Genomic DNA, 13,253 nt, shown 5'->3' with positions numbered 1-13,253 from the left:
AATAAGATCAGTGGATTTATTTTTATTTATTTATTCATGAGAGACACACAGAGAGAGGCAGATATGTAGGCAGAGGGAGAAGCAGGCCCTTCTCAGGGAGCCTGATGCAAGACTTGATCCCAGGACCCTGGGATCATGCCCTGAGCCAAAGGCAGATGCCCAACCACTGAGCCACCCAGGCATCCCAGACCAGTGGATTTTATAAGTATCAATATCCCAATTATGATATTGTGCTATAGTTTGGGGGAACTATTACTATTACTATTACTATTGGGGGAAATGAGGAGAATTGCACAGGGATCCTCCTTATTTCTTAAAACTGCATGTGACTCTACAATAATCTCAATAAATAGTTCTTTTTAAAAAATGTTTTATGTATTTATTTGACAGAGAAAGAAAAAGCCAGAGAGCACAAGCAAGGGAAACGGCAAAGGGAAGGAGAGAAGCAGGCTTCCTGCTTGATCCCAGGACCCTGAGATCATGACCTGAGCTGAAGGCAGACGCTTAAACAACTGAGCCACCCAGACACCCCTCAATAAACATTTCAGTTAAAAAATACCTAAATGATTAGAAGTTTATACCACAAAAATTGTAGGCGCAAGAAACTTGGAATTGCTATATCAGCATGAGAAAGACATGTTTGGCAAGGAACACTATCAGAGACAGAACAAGAGGCCTTGTTCATAATGATGATATCACCAATTAAGGACTCTAAACATGAGCACAGAAAAGATCCTCAAATATATTAGGTAACTGAATAAATAAACCTGAGAAAATAAACTCTTGCATGGGCTTACTACATCCTTCCTCTTACCACATCCAATTCACATTGCAAGGAAATCTAAAGTCATCACAAGCTCCTGGTGTGATTTAAACAGAAGTGCAATATCAGTCACCAAAAGGTAGTAATTGCACCACTTTCTACTTTGTTCTAATTAAAAATAAAAGGTTGTATTTCTTAATTATTTTAATCTAAATTCAGCACCAAACAAGATAAACACTTGCTTTTTGTTCTTTCCACAGAAAAATCACACAGCCATTCACTTTTTGTCTCTCAAAGTCCATATCCTGGAAATGATTGAAGACTGCATGGCAAGTTTATTTTAGTTTATTTGGAGAGTTATGTACATGCCAAAGTCCAGTGCTCTTTCAGAAGATCACTTAGGACAAGCACATTTGGAGATTAAAATTTTAAACAGATTTCTTTGTCAACAGAAGTATTTCTGGTAAATAATTTTCTCTCTGACTTTACTAAAAAATTAACACCTCCTGATTCCAGTAGGACTGGGAATACTGCTTCCACTGCTCTGTTGCAGGAATGATTGATAAGAAACTGGCATGAGGTCAGCTTGACTTATTGTGAATTAATAGAAGGAAACAATTTTCTCCCTTTGAACTTATCTCCATAAAGTCTCCTCTTGAGGATCACCTGTTTGTACTCAATGGCCTTTCAGGAGCTCCTAGATCAAGTTGGTGACCTGGGGAAATACCAGATCCTTCAGATGGTTTTAATTTTTCCCACTTTGATGATGCTATTATGTCAAATATTTTTGGAGAACTTCACTGCAGCCATTCCTGGTCATCGCTGCTGGGTGAACATCCTTGACAATGACACAGTTTCTGACAATGATACTGAGATCCTCAGTCCTGATGCCCTCCTGAGAATCTCCATCCCAATGGACTCAGACTTGAGGCCGGATAAATGTCACCGCTTTATCCATCCCCAGTGGCAGCTTCTTCATGTGAATGGAACCTTCACCAACATGACTGAGCCAGACAAAGAGACCTGTCTGGATGGCTGGGTGTATGACCAAAGTTCCTTCCCCTCCACCATCATTACTGAGGTAAGAGGCCTCATTTACCTCTTGTGAGTACTAGGTGTGGGCGTTTATTTATATATGGAATTTATTTTCTTTTCTTTTAAAATATTTTACTTATTTATTTGACAGAGAGAGCAGAGCAAGTGGGCCATCAAAAGCAGGGGAAACAACAGGGGGAGAAGGAGAAACAGGCTCCCTATTGAGCAGGGAGCCTGACATGGGGCTTGATCCCAGAACCTGGAGATCATGACCTGAGCTGAAGGCAGATGCCTAACCAACTGAGCCACTCAGGCACTCAGGTGTGTAGAATAACAGGATAAACATAGTTCAAGTCTTCGTTTTTTTGTTTTTTGTTTTTTAGATTTTATTTATTTATTCATGAGAGACACAGAGAGAGGCAGAGACATAGACAGCTGGGGAAGCAGGCGCCCCATAGGGAGCCCGATGTGGGACTTGATCCCTGGATCCAGGATCATGCCCTGAGCCAAAGTCAGACGCTCAACTGCTGAGCCACCCAGGTGTCTCAAGTCTTCAGTTATTGTGTAGATTCTGTAGTTAGCTCTCTTTCATTCTTTCAGCAAATAGTGATTGCTTTATCTTTTTTTTAATTTAAATTTTAGTTAGTTAACATATAGTGTAATATTGGTTTCTGGAGTAGAATTCAGTGATTTATCACTTACATACAGTACCCAGTGCTCATCACAAGTGCCCTCCTTAACCCTCATCTTCCTTCTAGCCCATCCCCCATCCACCTCCCTCTATCAACCCTCAGTTTGTTTTCTATAGTTGTCACTTATGGCTCGTTTCCCTAGCTCTCTTTTTTCTTTCTACCTTTCCCATATGTTCATCTGTTTTGTTTCTTAAATTACATATATAAGTGAGATCATATGGTATTTGCCTTCATAACTTCTAAGCACTTACATTGAATTGGAGGCTAGTGAAATCAACTAACTAGACATGAATTCCACTAAATATAATGTGAATGCTGATGATTAGACAAGTAAGTACTTGATATAATGTGTGCAAAGTTATTTTTTGGTCACTTGTTCTCAATCTAGTTGCAAATTGGAAATGCCTGTATTAATTAAAAAGAAAAATCTCCATGCCCTGACTACTTCTCAGAGAAGAAAATCAGGTGTTTTGATCCAGGTAGGAAATGCAGGCATCAGTATTTTAGAAAATCTCTTCAGTGTTTTTAGTGTGTGGCAAAGATTGAGAACCACTGAGGTATGAAGTGCTAAGTGAATATAAGATTGGCCCTAAAATAACCTAGAAGATTTAGTTGAGGATTTCTAAAGAAAGTCATGCTTAAATTGAGACTTGAGTGATAAAGGTAAGTAAATGTAGGAAAGGGGAGGCTGTCCACTGATGGCTTTTACAGTATGTGACACTGAAGGATTTTAAGCTGCTGTAAAATTCCTCTGTGCTGGTTTTCTTCTCTTCCAGTGGGACCTAGTATGTAGTTATCAGTCACAGAAATCAGTTGTTCAATTCCTATTCATGACTGGAATGCTGGTGGGAGGACTCATAGGTGGTAATCTCTCAGACAGGTGAGTGCTCAGACAGAGACAGCAGACCAGATCACTGCTGCCCTTATTCTATGGTGTTTTCATAGCTTATGATTAAGTCTTTCATGAAGAAGTTTTTTTTTTTTTTTAAGATTTTGTTTATTCATGAGAGACAGAGAGAGAGGCAGAGACACAGGCAGAGGAAGAAGCAAGCTCCAGGCAGGAAGCCCGATGTGGGACTCGATCCCAGAACTCCAGGACCATGCCCCGGGCTGAAGGCAGGCGTTAAACCACTAAGCCACCCAGGGATCCCCCATGAAGAAGTCTTTATTGAGTTCCAATATGAAATTTATACTGTTGTGGGTTTCCTTGGTTCCCATGGAGCTAGAGATGGAAGTGGAAAATTAGTCTGTATGATTAAAATGCCACTTTAGTGCCACACATATCTCTGTACAGGACACAGAAATGACATCTCCATAAGACCTGTGGACATTTCAGAACAGTATTTATCAGGAGGTACCATAATACTTCATTTAGAGAGATAAGGAGTTACCTATGGGCAGGGAGAGAAAGATACTCCAGGACAGGGGGTTCAGCTTGTTTAAAGACACAGATATAGAGAATAACATTGAAAGCCTTCACCAGGGCTTCTGTGTTAAGTCCCTATGGACCCAGTGAGTTAAGTGCTTGTTAGTTTTCAGACTGATCATCATACTGTGGTTTCCCCACTGTAATTAGTAGACATTTGTGTAAAACCTGGGTACATAATGAGGTGGTATTGAAGTTACATGAAGAAATAATTGTGGCTAAATATGGCTGATTTTGTAAAAAAAAAAAAAAAAAGGCGGAGGTGGGTAGTGAGGTTTTTTAGAGGTAAATTTTTGCAAGCATATAAAGTAATGTAAAGACCTCAGGTGTCATAATTTGTACTGTGAGAAGTTTGGGGTATCCTGTGCCTGACAATGCCCATCCTGAAGTAGGCAGACAACCATGGCAGGCACACACTTAGGTCTCCCATGGAGGAAATGGGAGACTTAGAGTATCCCTTATTATTTATTAGCCTAACTTCATCTAATATTTCAGCTGGATATTGAGAGCTTTAAATGTAATTCATAAAATATTACAAGGTCAAAGTGTTGATATTGGGGACACCTGGATGGCTCCGTGGTTGAGTATCTGCCTTTGGCTCAGGGCCTGATCCCAGGATTCTGGAGTCGAGTCCTGCCTCGGGCTCCTTGCAGGGAGCCTCCTTCTGCCTCTGCCTTTGTCTCTGCCTCTCTCTGTGTGTCTCTCATGAATAAATAAATAAAAACTTTAAAAAATAAAGTTGATATTGACCAAACTTTTGACTGAGTCCTTTTTGATGATTCACCATAAAATGCTGGTTGATGAGTTTATATGTGCATAGGGTAGTAGGTGTGTGTGTGTGTGTGTGTGTGTGTGTGTGTGTGTGTGTGGAGGGGAAGTGCTTGACACGATAAGAGAGTACAAAATTTGACAGAGGACTGAGCCTTACAGCTAAACATAGATAAAAAGCTTCTGAACAATGGTATTGGCACCAAAAGCACAGGCAATGAAAGCAAAAATAGACTGTTGAGACTACACCAAACTAAAAAGCTTCTGAATAACAATGGAAGCAATCAGTAAAGTAAAAAGAAAATCTACAGAATGGGAAAAATATCTGCAATCCATATATTTGATAAAGGGTTAATATCCAGAATATCTAGGAAACCACTACAATCAAGAGCAAAAACAAAAACAAAACAAATAACTTGATTTAAAAAATGGGCAAAGGAACTCAACAGCTATTTCTCCAAAGAAGACATGGAAATAGGCAACAGGTGCCTAATGAAAAGGTGCTTAATATTGCTGACCATCAGGGAAACGGAACTAATAAACTTATAACCGTTTGAATGGTTATTATATCCAAAAATTTGTTGCCAAGACCAGTCAATGTCAAGAGCTTTTTCCCTGTTGTTTTTCCCCCACTAAGAGTTTTATGATTTCAAGTCTAATGCTTAGGTCTTTAATCCATTTTGAGTTAATTTTTGTAAGTGGTATAGATAGGGGTTGAATTTCTTTCTTGTGCATGTAATTATCCAGTTTACCCAGTATCACTATTGAAGAGAATATATTATCCCATTTTGTATTACTGCCTCCTTTATCAAATATTAGTTGACCATATTACTGAATTTTTAGATTCGTTTTAACAATTTTTTTTTGTTGAGTATTAAGGATTTTCACTCTATAAGATCATATCATCTGCAAACAGACAATTCTACATTTCCAATTTTATATCTTTTATTGATTTTTTTTCTTGCCTAATTGCTCAGGCTGGGACTTCCAGTGCTATGTTGAATAGGAGTGGTGCAAGTGGGTACCCTCGTCCTGAACTTAAAGGAGAATTTTTCAGCCTTTTGCTATTGAGTATAATGTTAGCTATGGAGTTGCCATATATAGCTTTTATTTATTTAATAGGTTTTGGTATGTTGTGTTACCATTTTTATTTGTTTCAAGATTTTGTTTATTTTTCTCTTGATTTCTTCTTTGACTCATTGGCTTTCCAGTTGTTTAATTTCCATAAATTTGTGAATTTTCCCTTTTTTTTTTTTTGTAATTATTTCTAGTTTCATTCCATTGTGGTTACAAAAGACACTTGATATAATTTCAATCTTCTTAAATTTGCTAAGGTATTTTCTTGACCTAACTGTCTTGAGAGTTTCCATGTGCACTTGAGGAAAATGTGTATTCTGTTGTTGGATGAATGTTCTATGTGTATTTATTGTAGTCTTTTTTTTGTAGTCATTTTTTTCTAAAGTACAGTTCAAGTCCAGTGTTCCCTTATTGACTACAGTCTCGATTTTTTAATTGTTGAAAACGAGGTTACTAGTTTTGTGTTTTTGTCTGTTTCTCCCTTCAGATCTGTTAGTATTTGCTTAATATATTTAGGTGCTCTTATGTTAGGTACATGTTTATTTATGATTGATATTTCTTGTTGGCGATGAGCCCTTTATAATTAATATAATAACATTCTGTGTATCTTCTTTTTTTTAAAGATTTTATTTATTTATTTAACAGAAAGAGAGAGCACAAGTGGGGGTGGGCAGTAGGCAGAGGAAGAGGGAGAAGTAGAATCCCCATGAGCAGAGAGCCATATGAGGGGCTTGATCCCAGGATCCTGGGATCATGACCTGAGCTGAAGGCAGACACTTAAGTGACTGAACCAATCAGGTGCCCCTGTCTCTTGTTTTTTTTTAATTCGAGAATTCAATTCATTTGTATTTAGAGTAATTATTGATGGGTAAAACTTACTAATTCCATCTTATTAATTATTTTCTGGCTGTTTTGTTATTCCTTATTCCTTTCTTCCTCTTTTGCTGTCTTCCTTTGTGAATTGATCATATTCCTTAGTGGTATACTTTGATTCCCTTCTCTATCCTTTGTGAATCTAATGTAGCTTTTTGTTTGTGGCTACTTTGGGGGTTACAAAAATACAGATATAACAGTTTATTTTATACTTATAACACCTTAAGTTCATTCACATACAAAAACTCTACCTTTTACTTCCTCTCATCTATGTTTTTGTTGTTAAGAGTTCTTTTTTTAAAAATATATTTTATTTATTTATTTATGAGAGACACAGAGAGAGAGAGGCAGAAACACAGGCAGAGGGAGAAGCAGGCTCCATGCAGGGAGCTGGATGTGGGACTCGATCCTGGGTCGAGTGTGTAAATAATTACACATCCTGTGTAAATAATTACACATCCTGGATGTGGGATCACGCCCTGGGCCAAAGGCGGTGCTAAACTGCTGAGCCACCGGGCTGCCCCAATTGTTAAGTGTTCTTATAAAAAGTAATATATAAGATAATGAAAGAAACCTTTGGCAGTTAATCTATATGGCATAGGTTGTAGTGATGATTTAACAGGTATATACTTATTTCCAAATTCTAGTTGTAAACATTAATTATGTACAGATTTTGTATGCTATAACAGAAAAGCAAAAAATTAAATAATTTATAGGCACTAAGTCTGCTCTTTGATCTGGAGTGCCATTGTTTCTAAGTCCTCTTAGCTGACAGAACAAGGAAATGCATGTGTGTATTCTATCCCATGTATATAAACATGTGTATAAATATTTCTACATGGAACCATCCGTGTGTATATTAATATACACGAGTTGATGCTGATGTTTCCAATTCTAATTCATTACTATAATGTCCATTCTAGCCTCCTTCCCTTGCTTATCTGTGAATTCCTTCTCCAAAAGTGAAAAACCTGTGTTCCACCAAGCACCATCCACATAGTCATTTGCTCAATTTTAGTATACATGTGCATCAGCATCAAAATTGTTAACCTGTATCCTCCTTGGGAAACAACTTTATCAACTAGATTATAGGGCTTATGTGTAGTTTCTTTAGTCTCATATATTTTACACATTTCAAAAAATCATCTAGAATGCTATTGATGTTGGCATCAATTCAAACCATATTGTTTTAAATTTGGAATATTAAATGTCATCACCATGGTAACCACAAAGAGCATATCTCACAATATACACAAAAGGAAACAAGAAGAGCCTCAAAGTGGTTCATAACAAAAAATCAGCCAAATGTAAATGAAGGCAGCAATGGAAGAAATGAATGATGGAAAGGGTGTAAGACATACAAAACCCCCAGCAAAATGGCGGAAGTAGTTCCTTATAAAAAACTAATTTAAATAAGAATAGATAAAATCCTAACAAAAGGCAGATTAGCACAATGGAAAAACAAAACATGATCCAGACACAATAAAACATGGTGCAACCATATGCTTTGTACAAGAGACTCATTTTAGATCTACACATATAGATTCAGAGTGAAAGGATGCAAAGAGATATTCCTTAAAAAATAGTAATCAGAAGAGAACTTGGTTGGTTATAATAATAGACAAGATAGACTAATCAAAAGTTGTTGCAAGAGACAAGGACATTATATACTGATACAAGGGTCAGTTCATCAAGCTATAACAATTATAACCATATATGCATCAAAGAACCCCCCCATATATGTAACGATCATTGGCATAATTGGAGGGCAAATTAATTCTCTAGTAGTAGTTGAAAACTTCAATGCCTCAGTTTTATTTTTTTTTGTGTATTCTAATTTTAATTAAACAAAGCAGATTGAATATTATGTATATTGTGACATCTTTTTAAAAAGAATAATTAATACATAACATGTACTAAAAAATGCACAGACAAAAAACAAGAACTGCATTATAACTTTAATACCAGTTGTCATAGAAAGAGAGAAATACCAAAGGATTTTACTTTCCATGCCCTATATTTGTGTACCTATATTTTTATTTTATTAAAAATTTTTAAAATTTAAATTCAATTCGCCAATATATAGTATAACACCCAGTGCTCATCCCATCAAGTGCCCTCCTCAACGCCCATCACCCAGTTACCACAACCCCCCACCCACCTCCCCTTCTGCAACTCTTTGTTTCTCGGAGTTAGGAGTTTCTTATGGTTTGTCTTCCTCTCTAAGTTTTCCCGCTCAGTTCCCCTCCTTTCCCTTATAGTCCCTTTCACTATTTCTTATATTCCACGTATGAGTGAAACCATATGATGATTGTCCTTCTCTGATTGATTTATTTCACTCAGCATAATACCCTCCAGTTTCTCGGTTTTAATAATGGAGTAAACATCTAAGCAGAAGAACAGTAAGGAGATAGAGGACTTGAACATAAACTAGCAGGGTTAACAGACATGTGCAGAACCCTTTACCCGACAACAGCAGAAGACACACATTTTTCAGGTGTACATGGCATTTTTAGACCCGACTGCATTATTAAGGCTCAAAACAAGGAATCAATGGATTTCAAAAGATCAAAATTATACAAAATATTTTCTCTGATTACAATAGAGTGAAACTAGAAATCAATAGGAGAAGCAAAACTGGAAAATTTACAAATGCATGGAAATTAAACAGCACACTTACAGACAACCAATGGATCAAAGAAATCACAAAGGGAATTAGAAAACACTCAGAGATAAATTTAATTTAAAAAATTCAACATGGCAAAACATATGGGATATAGTAAAGTCAATGCTCAGTGGGAAACTTATAGCTATAAATACCTACATTAAAGAGAAAAATATGGGTAACATGTCAGCATGAGGACAGAATAGGAGATCCGCAGCCTTATCCCCATATAGAAACAATGATTTAGCAGTCATCCACAGACAAAAATGCCTCTGTGGGAATCTGGGGATTTAGATCAGAGGTTTCAAAAGCTTGGTGGAGGCCAGATTTGAGAAAGGCAGCCTTAAGAAAGCAGACCTACATTCTAGTAGCAGGCCCACTGATCATAGTCTTGGCTGTGGACCTGAAAGGAGCCTGCCTCCTACAGATCCAGTTCCAACCCAAACTTTTCTGTGACCCTGCCACAAGCCCCATTCATCAAAGGATCCAGGAACTGCCATTCTCATTGGTGACCCTGATTATAGACCCACTGATCCAGGCCTTACTGTAAACCTTGAAGCAGCCCTGTGACCCTGTACACCAAGGTTCAGGGATATTGCCAGTCCAGAGACCTTGCAGGAGCCACACCAGCCCATACCACCAGTAGAAGGTGCACTAACTGGGCCTGACCTTGGACCCCACAGTGGCCACATGGCCCAGCTCCAGCCTCACCCAACCATGATCCCAGAGGCAGTCCCATCAGTCTGGAGACTCAGGAGGAGAAGGTCTTTTCCTGCCAAAACCAGTCTATAGAGTCAAGAAGTGTCTGCTCCTTCAAATGCAGAGACACCAATGCAAGGCTATAAGATCATGAAGAATCAGGCAAACATGACACTGCCAAAGGAAACTAATAAAGCCCCAGTAACTGCCCTTGAAGAAATGGAGATCCATCAACTTCTTGAGAAAGAATTCAAAATAATTATCTTAAAGAAGCTCAGTGAAATACAAAAAAGCACAGATGGACAACTAAATGAAACCAGGAAAAACAGTACATGGACAAAAGGAGAAGTGTAATAAAGAAACAAAAAAAAACATGAAAAAAGAACCAAATAGAAATCCTGGAACTGAAGAATACAGTAACTGAACTGAAAATTCAATAGAGAGCTTCAACATCAGACTTGATCACACAGAACAAAAAATAAGTGAACTCCAGGAGAGGTATTGTGAAATTATCCAGTTAGAGGAACAGAAAGAAAACAAAATTGAAAAAGTTCAGAAAGCATATGAGACTTATGGGACAAAATCCAGTGAGATAATGTATGTATTATGGGTGCCCTAAAAGAAGAAGAAAGAAGAAGGAGAAGGAGAAGGAGAAGGAGAAGGAGAAGGAGAGGAAAAAGAAGAAAAAGAAGAAGAAAAAGAAAGAAAGAGAAAGAAAAGAGCAGAAAGCTTATTTAAAGAAATATCTGAGAACTCCCCAAATCTTGGTTGAGAAATGGACATCTCGATTTGTGAAGCCATACAGTTCCCAAATAGGTAGAACCCAAAAGGGTCTATGCCAAGTCCTGTAGAACCAAATAATCAAATAATCAAAACTTAAAGAGAGAATTTGTAAAACAGCAAGAAGAAAGTCATTTGTCAAATACAAAGGAGCTCCCAGAACACTTTTAGTAGATTTCTCAGAAACCCCACAGTCCAGAAAAGAGTGGGATGATGTATTCAAGATATTGAAAGAAAAACCTGCCAACCAAGAAGAGTTTCTCTGGCAAAATTGTCTCTTTATAACATATGATTTCACTCAAATGTAGAATTTAGGAAACAAAACAAATGAACAAAGGGGAAAAAAAAGAGATAAACCAAAAATCACACTCTTATTGGTAGAGAACAAACTGATGGTTACCAGAATGGGGGATGGGTGCAGGGATGGATGAAATAGGTGATGGGGATGAAGGACTACACTTGTTATGATGAGCACTGACTAATGTATAGAATTGGTGAATGACTCTATTGTACACCTGAAGCTAACATAACACTCTATAACTGACACAAATATATTGGAATTAAAAAAGTTAAAAATGAATAAATGAATGAATGAATGAGAGATAAAACAAATAAAATCTGGGAAAAAAAGAATGAGAGAGAAATAAAGACTTTTGTAGACAAAAACTGAGGGAATTCGTCATCACCACTAGAATTGCCTAACAAGAAGGGATTTCTTCAAGTTGAAACAAAAGGGCATTAAACAACAGTCTAAAGTTTATAAAAGGGTTGGGGGGGGGGTTCTGGTCCAGGATGGTGACATAGGAAGACCTTGAATTCACCCCATTGGAACACACCAAAGTGCACCTATATACAGAACAATATCTCCTGAAGAACTGAAGGCCACTGAAGAAGACAGAGAAAGCAGCAGAGAACAAGAGAGATAGAGACATGGTAACAAAGGGAACCTCCAGCCCCACACTGACAGAAAGAATAGTGCTGAAGGACAGGGAAGAGCTTTCTCTATCCTCCAGCACAGAAGGAAAAAAAAGGCAACTAATATTACGCTGTATGGTAACCAACTGGAATTTAAAGAAAAACTTGAAAAAATAATTTAAAAAATAAAAGAGCAGCTAGCATAAAAAAAAGAGAGAGAGAGAGACAGCAGTAGACTTTCACCAGCTAAATGGAGGAGGAGCTCCAGGAACACTTTCCAGGTCAGAGGGACTGGAGAGTGACATGGTTTAGTGCTGCCCATCCACCTTAAAAGCCCAGACCAGTGCAGGGTCTGGATGCCATCACTGACTTGCTGGCTTGCTGCCTCAGAAAGCCCTGGGTCCACAGGCCCATGCTGGGGTGGAGTTGGGGTACAGAAAATGAGCTGATGGAGCTAGGGTAAAGAAAATGAGCTGCAGGTTTTTGTTTTTTGTTTTCTTTCTCCTTTTATTCTTTTCACCCTCCCTCCCTCCTTTATTTCTTACTTTCATTTATTTTTTCCTTCTTTTCTCTTTGAAAAGCCATGGTTTAAGAAAACAACTAGCATATCAAAGAGCCAGCCCTAGAACTTTGCCAAACACAGCGGAGGGGAGCTGCTAGAATGGTCTCCACTGTCCACACTTCCCCTTCCACCTTAGCAGAGAGTACAGTCTGGGCACACTAACTGACATGCTATCTCAGTGAGACCTGGGTCCATAGCCCACATCAGCCCCAAGAATCCCACCAAGGTGGCCACAGGGCAGTGCACACTGGGACGCTCCTGGTTAGTGCTCACTATAACCCCAGCCTTTGTGCCAAGGGAACACAGGAGCAAAGTGCCCCAGAACACTCCAGGCCCATACCACCTTGGCTTCAGTTGGCTTGCTAGGATATCCCTGGTGCAGAGCACTCTAGAATCTGTCAGCTGATGTATGTTTCAGATTCAGCTGCCCTGCTGGGGTGCCCCCTGCATGCAGTGCCCAGGGAATCCCAGGCCCATGCTTGCATCAGTTTCAGCCATCCTGCCAGGGTGCCTCTTGTATGGAGTGCCCCAGAACACTCCCACCCACACTGTTCTCAGCTCCAGTCACCTGGCCAGGCGTTCCCTGCACTGAGCACCTTCAGACTCCCTGGTTTGCACCCAATTAAGCTTCAGCTCTCCTGCCAGGTTGCCCTCTGTGTGAAGAGCCATGGGATAACCTGGCCCACATACCACATCAACTCCAGCCACCCTGTCAAGACACTCCCTGCACAGCATGCTCGAGACACCCTGGTTTGTACCCATTTCAGCTTCAGCTGTCCTACTAGGGTGCCCTCAACACATAGAACCCCATGTTGCATCTACTTCAGCTTTAGCTGTTTTGAAAGGGTGCTTGCTATGTGGAAAATCCCAGGACCCTCAGCCCACACCAGCCACAGGTCCAGGTAGCCAGCAAAAGTCACCAGGCATCTGGTGACAATCTACACTGGGGACAACCACACACAAGGTTATTCCTTCAAGTTGAGGAGAAGTAGCTCTTC

The 13,253-nt window shown here is 39.0% G+C and overlaps 1 protein-coding gene across 10 annotated transcripts in view; it reads left to right on the top strand.

Moving 5' to 3' along the window:
- Positions 1–571: 571 nt before the first annotated feature.
- Positions 572–13,253, top strand: part of SLC22A10 (solute carrier family 22 member 10) — a 32,004-nt gene continuing 19,322 nt past the window's right edge. For 3 of the 10 annotated variants that reach the window (XM_035701750.2, XM_025446276.3, XM_035701751.2), the window contains exons 1-3: positions 748–902; positions 1,024–1,844; positions 3,267–3,370. In XM_035701750.2, coding sequence (XP_035557643.2) covers positions 1,443–1,844; positions 3,267–3,370 — 506 coding nt within the window. In that variant the 5' untranslated portion in view covers positions 748–902; positions 1,024–1,442. Of the gene's footprint in view, positions 903–1,023; positions 1,845–3,266; positions 3,371–13,253 lie in introns of all 10 variants that reach the window. The other 7 variants (XR_004806742.2, XM_049096443.1, XM_025446275.3 and 4 more) reach the window with 5 other exon arrangements.

Source organism: Canis lupus, chromosome 18 (assembly GCF_003254725.2).
Source record: "Canis lupus dingo isolate Sandy chromosome 18, ASM325472v2, whole genome shotgun sequence".
NCBI lineage: Eukaryota > Metazoa > Chordata > Mammalia > Carnivora > Canidae > Canis > Canis lupus.
This window is presented reverse-complemented; position numbering and strand designations above follow the sequence as displayed.